The sequence below is a fragment of the Clupea harengus genome, chromosome 20 (genome assembly GCF_900700415.2).
Source record: "Clupea harengus chromosome 20, Ch_v2.0.2, whole genome shotgun sequence".
Classification (NCBI taxonomy): Eukaryota; Metazoa; Chordata; class Actinopteri; order Clupeiformes; family Clupeidae; genus Clupea; species Clupea harengus.
The window spans coordinates 24207443-24225877 of NC_045171.1; the positions used below are offsets into that span (position 1 = coordinate 24207443).

The following is an 18435-nucleotide window of genomic DNA, read 5'->3' on the forward strand; positions in this document are numbered from 1 at the left end:
ATAAGTTGCATATGTTGTACTTGGGTGACCAACCTTGTACCCAATGAAGCATTTATGAGGGCAGTGTGTTTATGATGTGATTCTTTAGTTTTTGAAGAAACTAGAATCAGTTCCCAATCAACTGTATTTCAAGTATACAGGCTACAGCAGGCCTGGTAACCATTTTTAATGAGACACACAATGTTCTTTGAGCAAAAATGTTTTATATTTTATTTTCTGTCAAACCTATGACCAAAGTTCGGAGTAGTCAGCTGAAAATTCCCACATTCATTTTTTGAATATTGCTTGTGAGCAAGACGAAAATAGCCACTACGGTTTTCTGCTTGTCTTTCCCTTGCAGCACTAACCCACACCTTATCTTCCAGAGCACACCCAACCACTCCACCTACTGAAAACAAGAAATGCCCCCTCTGAATATTATAAACTTCCACCCATACCAAGTAGCTAATCCAGTGAGTAGATACTGTATCTGTGCAACATTATATAGCAAAAATAACATTTTTATTTTTATAATTTATTTCAAGTGCAGTTCATTTAAAAGTTATTTATTTATTATTATTTTACATTTTCAACTGAATTGCCCGACTGCTCTGATGTGAAACAGTTATGCAATCTATACCATTCACTGTGTCAAAAAATTTAAATGATTCCTGTATATATATCTATTAAAAAGGTCAAAACAATGAGTTGATCAAATGAAATGACTGATGCCAAAGTTAATACATCAGCTGTATGCATATCACTGGACATTGAATCAAGTATTTCTCAGCATCTTAGTAAACATGACTTTAAGTGGTCCACTATGTTGCACAGCCAGGTCCCACAGTAATTAGCCTAATCTTTGGTTGCATCGCTTAGGGGAAGTACAGCTCTTTGGTCAGCATGGACACAATACAAGGAATCTGTTTTTTCTCATTGTATCCTGGGAGGTTGGAACTAGACTGGAACTCCAGCGCCACCTTGTGGTTCACCCGTGTCATGATTTGCATGATTTCCAATTCCTTGCCGAACCGGAGCAGCATGTCACATATGGACTGGATGAACCATGATCCGTTTGCAGTGTTTCTCCAGGAGTAATAGCCTATCAAAAATATAAATGAAAATTAATTCATGAGAACTGTGACATAAATATGAAACCTTTGCTCTCCAGTGTACAGATTGCCCTTTGGCTTTAACGGTATAAAAAGACAGCAATGAAAACACCTTTACACAATATACTGCACAAATATAGATGCGTAGCAGCTGCTAGGCCTGTTTTCAGACATGCACTTTCCTTTCAAAATATCTCCTAGTCTGATTTTGAGCACCAGCTCACTTGTAGGCCTAGTAAAATGGGGTCTGGTACTCAACAAACCACTTGCTTGTGTGTTCAGGGGCAACGCAATTGTCTTCACGCTGTCTGACATAACTGCATAATTAAGGTTAATACTTTTCAATCACGTTCCCCATCTAGCTTTTCAAATAGACAACTACTGAATGGAATTCCGGTGGATATGGCTGGTTGTACTGTAATCAGTGCAAATGGAATTAACTCTTTAGTGCTATCTCTCTTTAGATCTCCTAACTTTCTGGTGCCTTGATCGTCGTACCTCATTTGTGAGTCGCTTTGGATAAAAGCCTCGGTCAAATGATTAAACATACATGTACTGTATGCACTGGCGCATCCTACCTGGTGCTGTGGAATAAGCGTACAGACAATCGGCCTCCACAGGTATCCTCTCCGTGGAGCCGCCCTCGGCCACGCTGTCTGTCTCAATGCCACTGTCCAGCTCCGTGCCTCGACAGGCCTGCAAAACACACAACACTGCTGCTGACCAAGCTTCGTGACACATCCACGCCTCCAACACAACAGTGCTGCTGACCAAGCTTCTTGACACATCCACGTCTCCCACGAGCAACCAGGATAGTGTATGTTGTAACTTTAAGTTTATAGTTTACATTTGAAGCACTTTCAGTTCATTATTTGAATACTGATTTAGCACAAACATATCCATGTCCAATGAGCTGCATACTGAAGTGCCAAAGTGTTATAACACACACAATAAAGCATTGGTGCACTTGGTTCACAATGCTTTAGGGAAATGGGGACTTTCGCCAATTGTATGCTGTACCTGGATGAAGAAAAGCTTTGGTTTTCCAACCAGTGTGGTGCATCTGTCTCCTCTGAAGAGGCCAGTGAGGTCTTTGAGGTCAACGGGGGCATCGGTCCCATACAGAACACCCTCATCCCCGTGGCTCAGTAGGACACACACAAAAGAGGCCGACTTGCTGTGGTCCTCCTTGGAGACTGTCAGGGTGCAGATTTGGGTGTCAATAATGACAACAAAGGGTACATTTGCCTTGGCACTGCGAAACAAACGGAGCGGCTCGGGCCATAAACAATTCAAGCTTCAGGAGCACAGAAGGGAGTGTAATTTGACTGGCTGTTGAGCTCAAATATCTACAACCTTTAGCCAGAATCGTGGACTGCACCTTTAAATATTCTCCCTTTCTTCAGTCTGAGGTCGAAAAGAGGAAAGGGATGAGGAAGAGCACAATGAAGATCAGGAAAAGCCTTACTCTGCTGCCAAAGCGTAAAAAACGTTTTACAAAGCTGAACTCTGCTGAACTCAATTAAGGCATTCTAACAGAATAATACCTTTAAAGCTACAAAAGAGAGACAAACACATGCTAGGCTAAAGGCACAATACAATTGCATGTGCAATGGTGACAATTCATCGCTGATTTTGTTTCTACTAGGTTCACTACAACCCTTAATGTCAAGTATCTATTAATTACTTTTACATGAGGTGCAAGATTTCCTAATCTAATATATTATGGTATCAAGTTTTATCTTGAAATGAGATTTAAAGATTATATATGCAATAGCAACCTCTGTACATCTACACAAAACTACCAAACATCAAGCAGATGTTTATTGTATACTTGTATTTATGTTTAAATTACTTCTTGTCCAAAAGTACCAAACAGTATAGTAAAGGTATATGATGCTAAATAAAGATTTTAGATAAAAATGGCATACAAGAGGAATAGAATTTACCATTGTATAACAATGTCTTTATGTCTTTTACAGTGAGGTCATTGTTGATCTTGACTTTATATCCAAGCTGGGTAAAGACCTTCATCATGTTTCCTGCGTCCGCATCGGTCCCATTCCGCATGTTCATGCCTTGTGAGGAGAGCAGATCAAATGTTACAGTCAGTGGTAGCACAATAACAGAAAACATGAGATTTTTTTGTAAAAGATATAAACAATCATTATATTGACAACACAATGACATGAATAATGATTTCGGGTCAATCGAATGGCTAATTCAATTCTGACTTGCTGAATGTTTCATCGTATCGAGGACCCATTTACCTGTCTTGCTGTCAAAGTTCTTGTTGTTGATGATGACACACTGGCCCAGGCATGGATAATTCATGTTGTATCTGTAGGCATCAGCAGGAGGCTTGGCATCCACTTGTGACTTCCCTGCAGGGCCTGAAGGCTTCACTGGCCTACAAGATAGAGAGAGTACACACATGGCACACCAGCTCAGAAACACCCTGGGGATTGAACCACAGCGTGAAGCAGATTTAACAAAACATAGGTGGGTTCTGGGAGGACCTGACTGATATGCAGGGTTGAGGAAGCTACTCTGAAAGCATAGCTTTGCAAACAACCAATCACAATTAAGAAGTTGAACTACAGCAAAGCTGCCCTAAGGAGAGATCTAGTCTGGTTAACTAAAGGTACTTGGAAAAAGTAGTTCAACCTACTTTGTAAAAAAAATGCAACTTCACAATGTACATGTGATACAGAATTATTACAAAACATAAATAAAAAAAGGCACGTGCCAGCAAAAAATGCCACTCAATTGAGTTAATTGCAAAAAATGCCTCCTTGTACAAAGATCATACATTAACAAAATAATAAATAAAATTCCCCCACTCTTCACAGGGAAGTGCAAAGAATGTCCGTCAGTCAGACACCTGCCCTATATTAGGTTTGATACATGCACTACACAAAGGTCAAGTGTGTCGTGGCTCCTACTTCACAAATGCATTGCCTGGGCAGGCGGCCACCATGAAAAAGATAAGGGGGGCGGGTCTGGTCAAAGGGGGCTCAATTAGAAAACATTTTTAAATCCTTTCCTTTTATGGCCCAAAATTGTTTGTAGTTTCAGTAGTTACACAAAAAATGACAAAAAAGTAATTTAACTACATTTAATTTAAGTAATTGAACTACTTGAATCACAATGCAAATATGACTGCAGTTGAACTACTAGCAAGCTACTGCAAAATGTAATGAAACTACTAGCTTCATTTTAAGCAGTCCACTACTCCCCAACTCTCAAGTCAAGTCAAGTCAAGTCAAATGTGTTTACAAAGCACATTTAAAAACAACTCACGCTAACCAATGAACTCTGCTCATGTTCCGTTTACTGGTCTCGCTAAAATAGGCACCTATTGCACAGGCTTTGGGCACACAGCAGCTTTCATTTTGACGAATCTGGACATGATTTCCTCAAAACGTAGGGGGCTGACTCCAAGCTATCCATGATTTCTATTAGTTGGTTGCTTTGTCATGGAGGGTTCTTTCTCCAAGGAACTAGTGTGCACTGACCCACCCAAAGTCAGAAGGCATCAATTCTGAATCAGTCACATTTAAATGAGGGTGTACTACAAGTTGCTTGCTGGTGTGAAATCTAGTATGATATATTTTTGTCCCAGTCATGTAGCTGGGACTGATTACATAGGCCCATTGTGAGGTTTTGACAACGTTTTCACAGTTGTTTTTCATAAACTGGGCACTATAAGGTCCCTACCACATATCAACAAATAGCCTAATATGACTCATGATGATTCGTTTTCAAAAAGACATTCAATTGGATGTTTTTGATGGACCACATTAGGAAAAAAACTAATAGCCTACTTATATTCATCAGCAATAGATTTGTATATATTGACTAACAACTTTTTTCTGTTACCTGTCACGACATGACCTCTCGGCTTACGCAATCATAAGGAAGCTAGGCTAGTAAACCGGTGAAAGACATCAAGAGAACCTTATTTTCATATTCGTAAAAGTAAATAGTACGGCATAAGCTTAACATTTGCATAGAAGTTGCATCTAGTGAATGTATCTAGGTGTTTAGCTAGATATTGATGTAGTCTACTTGAATTACAGAGTTTAAATCCGTGACCCAATTTTAAATTTTTACCTTGGCTGGGTTGCCTGGGCGTCCACAGAATCACCGTCCACCACGTCCGACATCTATAAAGGTGAAGACAATTTCATTTATTTAATTTAAACAAAATGACTTTAATCGACCATTAATCTTCCGAGGGAAATGCGTGATGTAGTCTACTCAGAAGTCCGACTATGCCACTCGACCACGACAGGAAATTAGAAAAAAGTTCACAAACCGTCACCTAAACCACAGCCGGGTGCTGTGCTTTAATCTGTGGTATAAGAAGACTAACTGAAAAGTGGTGACTGGCATGCAATCAGTTTCAGTTTAACACTAAAAGATACGATGGCTAGAAAATATATCTGCCTTACTTTCATTTAGGCTACCTGTGACAGTGCTAACCTGTCCAATATACCAACTCCGGACATAGTTTATTCCGTATAATTATAATTAAAGTGAGAACACTCTTTACTGTAATCTACCTTTTGGTTGACTGCTGGCAAAGAATTCCACAAATTTGTAACTACTTTACAGTAGTGACTTGCGAGTCCATTATGACTCAACACAAACCCCTTACCTTGAGATGGTGAAAAAAGAAAGTGGAAGTACTGAAATGGGCTAGTCCTGTCTTCACTCTTATGAGCCAGATAGGAAGTTGAATGGCGGTCAATTGCTAAAATATCCAATTTACTGTAGAGGGGTATGCACAAGGCGTCACAGTAGGCGTAATTCACTGCAGTTACACCCACCGTGTGGAGAAAGATGTTAACTTATTTACTCAGGAGCAGCGTTCAACATGAATGCCGCGAAAACAAAACACATCTCATCAAACTGTAAAGACTTGTCACCAAACAAAGACGTCTACAGTTCTAGTGAACACGCATTCAATTAAATGGGAAAGAAATTAATTTAACTGAAAGAGTGGAGAAGGTGAAAAGAGTAGCCTAGTGTTTAGGGGCAATGTCTTGCAGTGTCCTGTCACAGCTAGTGGTGGAATAACAAACATATAAGTTGCCTGTGCACATCAGTCCATAAACAACAACAACACACACAAAAAAATATAAAATAAATAAAGTAAGATTTGGGTTGTACTAAAAGTCTCAATGACCATCCCACAACAAGACAACATTCGAAAGGGTAATTTCAATCAGTCCCTACCACTCGCTCCTGGACACACCTTACAGGTCCCAGTGGCCCCCTGTCGGCGCGCCGCCATAACACGGCTTAGGCAGGGTAGGTTGTGTGTTAATCAGTAACTTTGTGACATCATAAATTGATTAAAGGTAAAGGTGAAGTATGCAGCACAAGTTTTTTAATCAAAGCGACTTCATCATCATCATCATCAAACCTGGGTGAATTGCTTGAAAGGTATAAATGCTAATCACTACACCAGCTTGGGCATGAATCAGCACCCTGTCGCAGATCTGTTTGCCTTGAAGGAGAATGCCCTGTGTCCTTTCTGGTGTTCCATCGCGGCAGACGACCCCTCTCCTCTGTGCGTGGGCGCCCCGGCCCAGAGAATATGGCATCAGGGAACATTGTATGTGTTCCCTCCGGTTCCGTTGATCCACAACTCTGTTTGGTTTCCAGAGGTGGTTTGCCTCATAATAGTGAATCCTTGGTCTCTTCCCATGGTGGAAAATCAGGGCACCTCTGATGCTGGGGCAGCCCTTAACGGCCTGGCTCCTGAAAGACATCATTTAGAGGAAGATGGTCTTTCAGCACACGTTATAGTGACTGTTCAAGGGGCCATGTCTGCTACACTTGGGGGAGTTATCTTCTGGATGGTGTGAAGAGCATGACATCGACCCCTGTGACATGTACGTTAATGCCTTTTTTAGGTTGTATAGCCTTTTTCACTCTGGCAGGGGGACTGCCAATGGAAACTAGCCTTTTGGCTATAATTGGGTGCATTTACATTTTAATGTTCATGAATGTACACTGTCCCTCTTGATCAAATAAACAAATTGATTGATTGATTGATTGATTGATTGATTGATTGATGTTCCATCGCTACTTTTTTGGAGTCTTTGCTGGATGCAGGCAGGGCCACATCTACCACTAAGAAACACACTGCTGCAGTCTTGCTGTATCATGAAGGGCAGGCCAGTTTTTTCACACCCACTTTTTGCAACATTTTCTGAAGGGTGCTTTTCGGTTAAGGCCACTGCAGCAGGTTTCCGGTCTCAGACTGTGTTAGGTGTTGCTGCAGACACAAGGCCGAAGTTGGTGGTTAGTCGACATTACGTGAGTTATAAATGGCTCTAGATGGTGTTATCCTCTCCAGAATATTTTTGGGATGCATGGACTTATCTGGCTCTGCCTTATGGCAGTCGCAGAACTGTTAGAGAGCAGGATACATACAAAGTATAACGATTGTTGGGCATGTAACTCCAGTTTGTATAAGTGTGTTGGCGGAGCACTCAAATGCCGGCGGCCCAACCAGTTTTTCATGGTGGGAGCTAATTGTGGGGTGGGGGGGGGGCGTCCATTCTTTGCTGGACTGCAGTGCAGCAAGAGGATTGGCAGTAGCAGTACTGTGAGAGGGCTCCACCCATACTATTGTAACTGCAGTTTCATTATTATTATTTTCCGCTGTTAGCGGAGGGATAGCGGCAGACATATCATAGAGATATAATGGGTCTAAAGGCTATACAGAAACGACATACACATGCACTTTATTTACCTTGGACGTTAACCTGTGGATTTTCTAAACTCCCGTTCATTCTCTCATAGGGGTAAAAAAAATGTATTTCTCGGTTTCTCAGTTTCTTCATATTCCACCACGTTTTGACACTCAGTTCAACTGAGTGGGCGTATTCCCACAATACATACGAGCACACCCATACCTTCATGACGTATCCACATGACGGTAGTCAACATGTTTAAGGGATAACATTGTAAATATGTCCTTAAAGCCTTATTTGTCACATCATCTCATTCTGAGGTGCATTTCCCAAAAGCATCGTTGCACAACTACCGTTAATAAATGATAAAGCAACTATCGCAATACACTCTGTCAACGGATCCCACAGTGGTTGCTCAACGACACTTTTGGGAAACGTGACAAACAAGGCTGACTCGTTTAGCTGAAGATGAATTAGATAATGGCCCAGCTTCTGTAATGAAAACGCATACTTCATGTTACTACAGACCTTTGCATCTTTTGAAGGGGCATCTTGACTTCAGAAATCCAAAAAGGTGAACCAGTGTTAAGTTCAATGACATTTACACCGCAGAAAAATGCTGGGTGTACTTCAGTCTTTGAATTGCTTCCCATAAAAAAAATCCCTTCTGAGTGGCAGCTGATCAGCTTTTAATACCATGATCACAACCATATACATATATAGATGTCTATGATCACAACCGGTCCGGGATCATGTGACACTGGCCCAAGAAAGCAACAGTGCAAAATGCTTTATCATGGCACCTCTTGATGTGATCATAACAGGCCTTCTCCTTGAACCTCTGAAGTACTTTGGATTATTGCAGCAACTGCAAACACATCAGCTGAAGCAAAAAGGCCTGGACAAGTTTGTGTGGGTGTGAGCAAGCATACTGTACATCTTCCTGTAAACCAGTCTAAAAACACAGCCTACATTTAGGTCTAACACGGAATGGTTTCAGTTCTCATCAATTCAGCATTATAGATTTAAACCACACTGACACTCTTAAAAGTTCTGTGAAAAATGCATCCAAACAAAACAATCCAACCATCTACATTACTGCATGCCTCTCTAGTATGCTTTTATGATCACACCAAATAGGCTCTAAAACAATGGAGCCTCTTAAGCATTTTGAAGAACTTATCAATGTAATACCACACTGTGGAACTATGAAATATCAGAAAACTGCACCAACTAAACCCTAAAACAGTAGTGGTCCAAACGTGATATTTCCAGGTTTTATTCAACACCTACATGACTAACTCAGACATCTAGCTCCATTAAACAGCCAGCCAAACAAGCACTCAGGCTAAACCTTCATTAGACTGTTCCAGAGAGTAGACCTACACATGCAGAACCAGCCCATCCTGCAGGAGGCTGCCACCTCACCGATAGCATTCTGGTTATGCTCAAAACTTATAGAAGGGAAAACGGAGGTCTTAAAGGAAACTGGAAGTCAGAGACATGTAATGACAAGTAATTATGCAAAATGCCAACATAACTGGTTCCGTAAAGATAAGATGCCACGGTCACGCAGCCTGTCCGTCAACAAATTAAACTTCTCTCCTCCATCTGGTTAAGGTTACCGTCACAGGCTGTCACAACCCTAACTGGTGAAAACTCAAGCTCCAGTTACATTAAGCACGATAAAGTAAGTATATATATATATATATATATATATGAACAGACGGCAATTATATTAGGGAAAACTGGTGGTGGAGGGGGATTTGACAGTTTTTGCTGTATAGCCAAGTATAGTGTCAGATTTTGAGTGAAGTTTTAAATTGCACCTATAACTGTGAGGCTACACTTTTCAAAATCAGAGCAATACTTCAGTTTTACTTTGCCCTTGTGGTAAATGCTTTCATAATTAAGGTCATATTATAGGTGTAGTCCTTGATGCTGGCAAAATATTATTATTTGAAATCAAATAAACCCTTCCATTCACAAAGCAACATTGGAGCATAAGTGACCCTTGTTGCTGATTGGCTGGAACAGTGCATCACTCAGTTTCCTGTTTACAGAGTCAGTACTGTGCATGAACACTTGGGCACTTTTGAGCGCACACACTGGACGGACAGCTAGTGGAACGTGATGAACATTTTCCTGACATTTGACCAACGTATGATGGATTCAATTCAAGGGCAACACCTTAAAAGTTACGGGCTATGGTCATGGTTATGCTGTTCCATGAGTAAGATGAGTGGAAAGAATTGGGGCGTATTGGGTTGAGGCTGTTGGCAAAGAACAAGCACAAGTGATGGGTGTGAGTGGATATGCAGGTGTTTCAAATATCTTCAAACATACATGTCATGTCACAAATCTCACAATTAGTTTGGAATGGTACACACACAACTATGTTTATTGGCCTTATTTTAGAAAGTACATACACTGACTTGGTGAGGAGCACTTATCTATACAACAAGTAAGAGGTTTCACAAACAAATAGGCGAACATAAATAAGCCATAACACATGATCATCCTTGTTACAATGCAACATTTAGTGACATTTGTATACGAACACAGGGACATCTGTTGCCTGTGGAACATTCGTGCAGTAGAAGCGGCTGACCCTGGAATCCTCGGACAGCTCACTCCTGGTCAACATGATCTAACACCTGCTGGAGCTTTGTGTTGATGGTCTTTAGCTGGTGCTCAGCTCCCAGCATGCAACGGGCTTCCAGAAGTAGCGCAGGCAAGCTGGTGGGGCCATACTGGAAGAGGAAGAGAGACAAGGGGGGCGACAGTGGTACAGTAGGTAGAGAAGTCGTTTAGTAATCAGAAGGTTGCTAGTTCGATTCCCTGTCGAAGCGTCCTTGAGCAAGACACTGAACCCCTAATTGCTCCTGATGTGCAGTGTGCCATCAGTGTAAAAAAAAAAATGTAAAATGTGTATACTTTGTAAGTCGCACATATGTAAGTCGCACATATGTAAGTCGCTTTGGATAAAAGCGTCTGCTAAATGACTAAATGTAAATGTATAAGATAAGACCATATCAAGAAAGTGACTCAACCATGGTTCTGCTTATTATTCCTCTTGGTCAAATGGTAGAGAATGCTGCTGGCATTGATGTGCAAAACTTCAGAAGGTATTTAATAAAGTGATAGAGTGCTTACAATTTTTTGTGAAATAGATTCAAAATGTCTTCAACATCGACTGAGTGTACATGTTATGCTTAACATAAACATATTGATCAATCATCCCACAGATCAAGCTGTCCACCAAGAGTGTTAGTTCCCAAGATGCACTTTTCCTATGTCCTTTTCTCCGATCATGTCCATGCATATTCCTACCACTTGTGGCTCTTCAGGGTGGCCCTCGCAGTAGGTCAGGTACTTGGTGTGAAGGTCAGTCAGGCCGCTCAGGAAGGTCATGCCCTTGGTCAGGTCAGTCAGTCTCTGCTCCAGCTGCTGATGCTCCTTCTCCAGCACCCTCCGTTTGCCCTCGCTCCTAATGGACAAACCCTATCAGACTTTACACAGGAGTGGATAAGGGGGGTGGGGGCACTAGGGGAAAGGCATTGTATGTATTTACATCATATGAACAACGCTTGGTGTGAGCAGAAGGTGGTACATCACAACACCGCTATATATTTTGGGGGTCGGTCTTCCCTGATGTGTACTTTGGATATATACTGTGAGAATTTGATATGGGCTACCCAGGACACTAGTATTGTACTTAGAGTTGTAATTCTAAGATGGTGGGCATATGTGTCAGATCCTGTTGAAATACTTTTGTCCATTTCGGAAAAACTCACTGTATGAGCTCATTTTTGGCGTCGACCAACTTTGAACGCGTACGGTTCATGGCAATGTTCAACTGACAAAAAGAAAAAGAACAACTGTTAGACATACCAAGCCACATTAAAACACAACTGTGATAATCTTTAAAAAAAAAAAGAAAAAAAAAGAAAAAGAAAAAAAGATATATATATTTATTTATTTACAGTTAAAGATATATCTACAAAATGGCTTACCTTCATATTGTTCTTTTTGACTGAGGTTAGTTCCTTGGTTGCAGTGATCTGGAACACAAAGGCTTACATCATCAGCATCAATGGAACATAAGGGCTGTATTCTCTTGACTAGAACCAGCACAGATCAAAGTCCACCCTACCGCCTCAGTCAATTGAGCCACAAAAGACTCGGACAGATGATCTATTGCCCTTTGGACAGTGTTAGAATCCACCGTTTCCCTGCATAGAAGAATGGCAAATAATAAGAGAAACAGAGGCTAACGTACGTAAATTCATAACTGCAGTAGATAACATGATTAAGCTTAAAGGATATCAAGTACCTCTACCCACAGTTAACAATTATGCTTTGTCCTATCACAATGCACAGTAATGACAAGAAAGTAAATGCTCATGCTTTCCATAAATATATCTCCTGTCCAAGATGTCTAATGTTGAAACTGAAACGAAGGGCTCCTTTGATATTACAAAAGTAAACCAACAGGTGTGTCTAGAAAGTCCTCATAACTACTTGCAATGTTGAATCTAGATGATGGCGGCTAGATAATATCTGCTGGACATATAAAGACACTTTGTTCATTTAGTTCCTTGACTCAAAGATGCAGTCCATGATTCTGGTGAAAGGTTGTTGATACTTCAGCTCAACAACAAATCAATGACACCCCTCCCTTCCGTGCTCCTGAACTGTTGATAGGCTGGAACTCTTCATGGCTCAGTCTGATCCACTATGTCTTTCGTTTTTTCTTTCTGAGTGCCGACACAAGAACGGACAACTAGAGGACCGCAAGGAGCAATTCACTGAATTTATCAAGTAGTGCATTGGCTTGGGATCACGGACCAGACCTTTACAGTCTCAGAGAGAATAGTATTCCTGTCAAATGTAAGCCTCTATATCCCATCCTAATTTCACCTTGATTACTCAGGTCCTCTCTGGCACTTACTTGTACTGCTCAACACAATCCTGAAAGGCCTCCAGCACCACCTCAAGGTCAATGGGGTTTCGCACACTCGGTTTCCTCCGCTTATCTCGAGCCCCCCTGTCTGAAAGATTTAACAGGTGAATTATCAACATCAGTGCATTAAAAAGGTAGTCTGCGACTCTTATCCAATACACCTCTAACCAAATTCAATGAATTGCTGTGGCTGTATTCATTGCTTTGGTGACATATGCTTCACTGAAACATTTTACCAGCATGACTGAAAAGGTTTAAATTAAATTAAATTAAATTAAATTAAATTAAATTAAATTAAATTAAATGAGGTAAAGCAACCATGTTGGCATGCCCCAATCATACAGAATCAAAACTCTCAGTCTGTTCCAGCAAATATTGACCAGCAACACACCAGTCACAGCTCTGCGTGAACGTGATGCAAATTCAGTCCTCTTAAAACAACTACAGTACAGCCAGCCATGGATAATATGTTAGACAACATACATTCAGTCATCTTAAACAACTACAGTACAGCCAGCCATGGATAATATGTTAGACAACATACATTCAGTCCTCTTAATCAACTACAGTACAGCCAGCCAGGGATAATGAGGTGGAGAGCTCCACCTACAGCATCCCAGCGCTCCATGTGAGCCTACCTGAGGAGCTAGATGAAGACTTCCTGCTCTGCTTCTGTCTGCTGCCGGAGGACGAACGGGACTTCTGCCGTCTGCTGCCGGAGGACGAACGAGACTTCTTCTGCCCTCTTGCATTCTTTGGTGTCTGTGGGGAGAGAGAGCCATTATCTGCCACACTGTCACAAGCTGCCTGAAAACCGCTCAGTGGAAGAATGTAAACCTGAGCCATAGTTCAACCATACAAGTGTCCGGGCAGAGGGACGGCAGAAACAGGACACACACCACAACACAGCACGGCAGTTTGAACAGCTGGTGCTGTCTGTGTTTTTGAAAAGGTTTCATATAAATGATTGATCCCCACACAATGAAAGTTTCTTAAACTATCACAAGTATTACATTTGGATGGTGAATCTCTGCTGACATAGTGCTTTTGAATCAGAGAACGCCAACTTCAACCTATATAAACCGTGTGTGACGAATATTCACCGAACACACAACATCGGAAAAATCAGGCCTTACGTGACTCAGTATGGCACCCAACTCCTGCTACAGGCCATGGATCTCCTGCCTTGACTACTGCAATGATTCCATCCTTCTAGCGGGTGTCCCAGCATGCACAGTGAAACCCTTAAAGTGGGGGTGTGTCTGGTCTTCGATCACGCTAAAAGGGCACGTCACTCTGATGCTCATTGATTTCCACTGCCTACCGATGGCCACCAAAATCCCATTGCTTGCTTGTCACTAATCACTAATGCTTGCTTACGGAGTGAGTTCTGGGTCTGAACCCATCTGCTTGAACTCAATCATACAGGCTTGGGCTCCTTCTCGGCCACTACGTTCCTCCACAAAATGTCGTCTGGCATTGCCATCCATACACACAGGCCAGACTGTTGTTGTTTGTGGTTCCCCAATGGTGGAATGAGCTACCAAATGCTATTAGTACATGGGCGCCCCAATCTATCTTCAACAATCTCATGAGGACTCATCTCTTTCCCGAGAGCACCTAATAGTTGACTTACAGTGCTGGATTCGTCCTCCTCTTCCTCCTGAGAGCGCTGGACAGGCCGTCTCTTCTTCTTGCTGGGCGGGGGGGCGTAAACGCTGTCCTCATCCGTGAGGCTGTCACCGTCCGTCTACAGGAAGGGATGAGCTAATCAGTGCTTCTACATCACAACCGAGTCAGTCTTACTCAGAACTTCCATTTAAGTATTGTGTCGGCTTCTTACATTTAAAAAACAAAAAAAAACAATGCTTGAACTTCATACCTTTTCATTATCTGTATTCATATGTTTCTGTGGCCTTTGCTACCCCCCCCCCCCCCCCCCCAATGAACCCATGACACTGGTGTTGGTGACTCTAGGTGCTGAACCCATGGCACTGGTGTTGGTGTGCTGAACCCATGGCACTGGTGTTGGTGTGCTGAACCCATGGCACTGGTGTTGGTGTGCTGAACCCATGGCACTGGTGTTGGTGACTCTCTAGGTGCTGAACCCATGGCACTGGTGTTGGTGACTCTAGGTGCTGAACCCATGGCACTGGTGTTGGTGGCTCCCTGCTCTACCCGTTCAGCTATATAAGTGAAAGGAACAAAGACGGTCATACCTCTGGGTCTTCAGCTGATGCGGAGGTCCCTTGTTGCATCTCAATATCCTCTGGGATCCTCTGCAATGGTCTGATCAAAAGAAGACAAGATTAGCCAAGCTCCAGTCAAGTATCTACACATACAAGATCATGGCAACGCTGATTTGATGGTGAACTATCCCTAATTAATTTGGGAAGCATAACCCGTGTATTTGGGAATAGGCCTTACACTCTGCCACTGGACTTCCTGGCCTGTTTCTGTGCTCCTGCTAAGGATGACCCATGTGAAGTCCTCTTCCCTCCAGGCTTCTCCTTTGGTTGCTGTCAGGGGTAGAAAACCTGGACCTGTCATACTGCTGCTTGGTGACTGGGACCGGAGTAAGCCCTTGCTCCACTGATGTCCAATCATTTCTCTCTGGATTGTTTAATGTTTATGTGAAGCCGTTTAACATCATGTGATCACATGTGATCATGTGATCTGAACCGTCTTTTATTGGTGAGCTGATTTGGAATAGGCTACAAGAGTACACACACCCGTTTCTTTATCGTTATGGAAGACTTAAGTGTGAATTAATTTGTTCTAGCCCATGTTGTTTTTTTCCCTGAGAAAAAACGTCGAGCGGTCACACTGAAAGCGGTCAAGGGAGGTAGGTACGATACAAAACTGCCCATGTTCAGCAAACTGCGAGTTAATAATAATATTATAATATACAGTCAAGAAATGTACCGTATTACCCCTACTATAAACGTGAATGAACTTGTTCTATCCCCTGTTGTTTTTACCCGATGCATTGTACTGAGTAGCTGTGGCTACTGAGGTAGCTTACCACCACCGGTATGACTGTGTATGAATGACTGGACTGGACTCTGGACTCTGTAAAGCGACTTCGGGTATATAGAGAAGCGCTATATAAGATTGAATTGATTGATTGATTGAGTGTTATGCCCCCGTCATTCCCTTATTTGTATCATATCTACATGCACACCACACACACACACTGCCTCTGACTTACCAAGCCGGAGCCCTCCGCCACCTCCCCCCGAGAGCGCCGGACAGGTTGGCTCTTTCTTCTGCCAGGGGGGGAAAAGACGCTGCCTGCATTCGTCAGGCCCCCACTGTCTGTCTCCTGGAATGGAAGAGCTCATCAGTTCATGAATTCTACAACATCATCAATAGCTGGTTCACAGGAGCTACTTCGTCTAAAAGCTATACCTGCTGCATTTAAAGGATTCAGTGCATTTGGGATCAACACATTCTGACATCAAATTGAGGTCACATGACCTTCATACCAGAAGAAAAAAACTCAGACATGACACGTAATTGACAAACTGAGCAGACAGCCAAATGAGAGGAGATGGGATGGGGTGAGATGAGACGAGAAATGGCTTCATTAACAATATGCCAGGGAGTGCAACCTGATCGCTTGAATCACTGGAGTCTTCTCCTGCAGCTGACGAGGGCTGCGATGCTGACGAGGGCTGCAATGCTGACGAGGGCTGCGATGCTGAAGTGCCTGATGCCGATTTCCTTTGTGTCTCACTCTCCTCTGAGATCTTCCGCAGTGGTCTGATGAGAGAAGACAACTGTATGACTGAGAGGGCAGTCACTCAGAGAAAAACTGAGCTTTTCTTGAACTCATACAATAAGGAGGTAATTAAATCTCACAGCACCATAGCTGGTGATTGACATGTCCAAGTTCATTGCCTATATTTGACAACGATTTATGTCAATTGTTTTATTATGTTAATAAATATACGGTCAAGATAAGTCCATTGAGCACCATGTCACACCCCCATCCCATTACATTATTTTAAACATGTCTACATGGTCATGGTTCGTTTACATACTGCACTGCAGGCACAAAAACCTACCCTGCCTTGGATTTGGCGAACCGTTTTGGCACAGACGGAGTCATGAAGATTGGGCTCTGGCTCTGTGACACTTTCTCCTTGCCCTTTCCCTGTGTGGAAGTACTCGCCCTTTTGAGAGTGGCCGAGTCACTGCGCGGAGTCTCCGTTTTAGCCGCTTTCCTCGCTTCCGTCATCTTCTGCTGTGCCTGTACAGGACTAAAGTCATCCTCCAGTGCCGTACTGTGAAATGGGTTCCCTGTAAATAAACAACTGATGACTGGGTGACACGTCGAATATTAATTAAAAAAAATACAAAACAAAATATAACATAATAATTATCCTGTAACTTTAGCTTAACTGTGAAGCAAGGTGCGAAGACTATAAGGCCATACCGGTGTGCTGATAAAATGTATACCTTGACAACGCTGAAAGTCGCTTTGGATAAGTTAATAATTGAGAGTAAAACGTAAATGGAATAGCGTATGGCTCGGTCCGAGCTTTGTGTTTCTTATTTTCAGAGTCAGCACTGTATACACAGAACGTACAGCTAAAGGACTGCGAGGAGGAGCAATTCGCTTAATTGGACACATCTTAGAATCGCAGACTATGTCTTTAAATGTCACTGTAATAGAGAACACAACGATGAGAGCAATCTCCATCTCCAGCAACCCTAACATGAGTTTTACCGTCGGAATTAGACTGGTCTTCCTGAAAAATGCTGTCCTTTTCAATTGAAGATAGGTTGGGGGATGCTTCTCCGAGATGTTCAATTTGGACATCCTGAGGACATGGAGATAATCAATATGAACAGAGTAGGCTAACTTACAAAAGATTCCAAGGCAGGTTATCTCAGAAGTCACGAAATTTGTAGGATAATGGTAGGATAAGGGCTACACATAAGTTACCTACCTGTTTGATACTTTGCAGCGTTTTGGTCATTCGACTCATCCTTGAGATGTGGCACTGAGAACGTAAAAAAAGCTAAGTGATAAATACAAACATAGACAGATAGACGAACTGACTTACATATCCATCCACCTTAACAACAATCTGTAGCACCTTCGCCAAGAAATTAACAAGGTTGCTAGCGATAGATACCTAGCGAGCTAGCTTCAACGTCAACATAAAACTCCCGCGGAAAAATTTGAGAAGATCCTGTGGAACCGACGAAAAGGGGAGAGTCTGTGGAGAATGTATCGGACTGACGCACTTAAAGAGACTGAACATTGAATTTATCATATCTTGTTTGATTTCTACAGTCAGTATACTTCATGTAACATACTGTGTGGCCTCTAATAACACTCGAATAAGTCCTTGTTGTGAAATGAATGTGATGTTTGTCTTAATAAAATAGTTTACTCCATGCCATAGAAAACAAACTCAACTCGACAGACTCCTCCATAAGGGGCTTAGTGCCACCTACTGGACTGGATGGCTTTCTGGTTATTTCGTACCCCTCACCAGGTGTAAAATTGTCTTTAGGCAAGAATATCGTAATCGTAGGTTTAGATTAAAGCCAACAAACACAACATAGTCCAACAAGGTTCTTTGACATTCCATATTCTCTCCATTGAAAGTAAAGAGCTGTATGTCAACACGCAGTGAGTATTCGGAGA

At 42.2% G+C, this 18435-nt stretch overlaps 2 protein-coding genes across 5 annotated transcripts; both read right to left on the minus strand.

Annotated features, from left to right (window-relative positions):
* Positions 1 to 186: 186 nt before the first annotated feature.
* Positions 187 to 5968, minus strand: LOC105894697 (caspase-3-like). Of its 2 annotated transcripts, none has more exons than XM_031586946.2 (7): positions 5755 to 5968; positions 5208 to 5260; positions 3362 to 3501; positions 3041 to 3169; positions 2112 to 2287; positions 1670 to 1787; positions 187 to 1081 (listed from the first exon to the last, which is right to left on the minus strand). In XM_031586946.2, the coding sequence occupies exons 2-7, from the start codon at positions 5258 to 5260 to the stop codon at positions 855 to 857; spliced, it is 843 nt and encodes a 280-aa protein (XP_031442806.1). In that variant the 5' UTR covers positions 5755 to 5968; the 3' UTR covers positions 187 to 854. The 2 variants fall into 2 exon arrangements, with proteins under 2 accessions (XP_031442806.1, XP_031442807.1); XM_031586947.2 differs by having other exon boundaries at positions 5660 to 5968.
* Positions 5969 to 10181: 4213 nt separating this feature from the next.
* Positions 10182 to 18154, minus strand: cenpu (centromere protein U). 3 transcript variants are annotated; one of them, XM_031587590.2, is made up of 16 exons: positions 17932 to 18154; positions 17729 to 17784; positions 17506 to 17599; positions 16841 to 17075; positions 16385 to 16535; positions 15982 to 16095; positions 15198 to 15289; positions 14990 to 15059; positions 14407 to 14520; positions 13409 to 13532; positions 12759 to 12858; positions 11961 to 12039; positions 11821 to 11868; positions 11602 to 11663; positions 11138 to 11294; positions 10182 to 10557 (listed from the first exon to the last, which is right to left on the minus strand). In XM_031587590.2, the coding sequence occupies exons 1-16, from the start codon at positions 18056 to 18058 to the stop codon at positions 10435 to 10437; spliced, it is 1746 nt and encodes a 581-aa protein (XP_031443450.1). In that variant the 5' UTR covers positions 18059 to 18154; the 3' UTR covers positions 10182 to 10434. The 3 variants fall into 3 exon arrangements, with proteins under 3 accessions (XP_031443450.1, XP_031443451.1, XP_012679765.2); XM_031587591.2 differs by having other exon boundaries at positions 17729 to 17782; positions 17918 to 18154; XM_012824311.3 differs by lacking the exon at positions 17932 to 18154 and having other exon boundaries at positions 17729 to 17897.
* Positions 18155 to 18435: the final 281 nt, after the last annotated feature.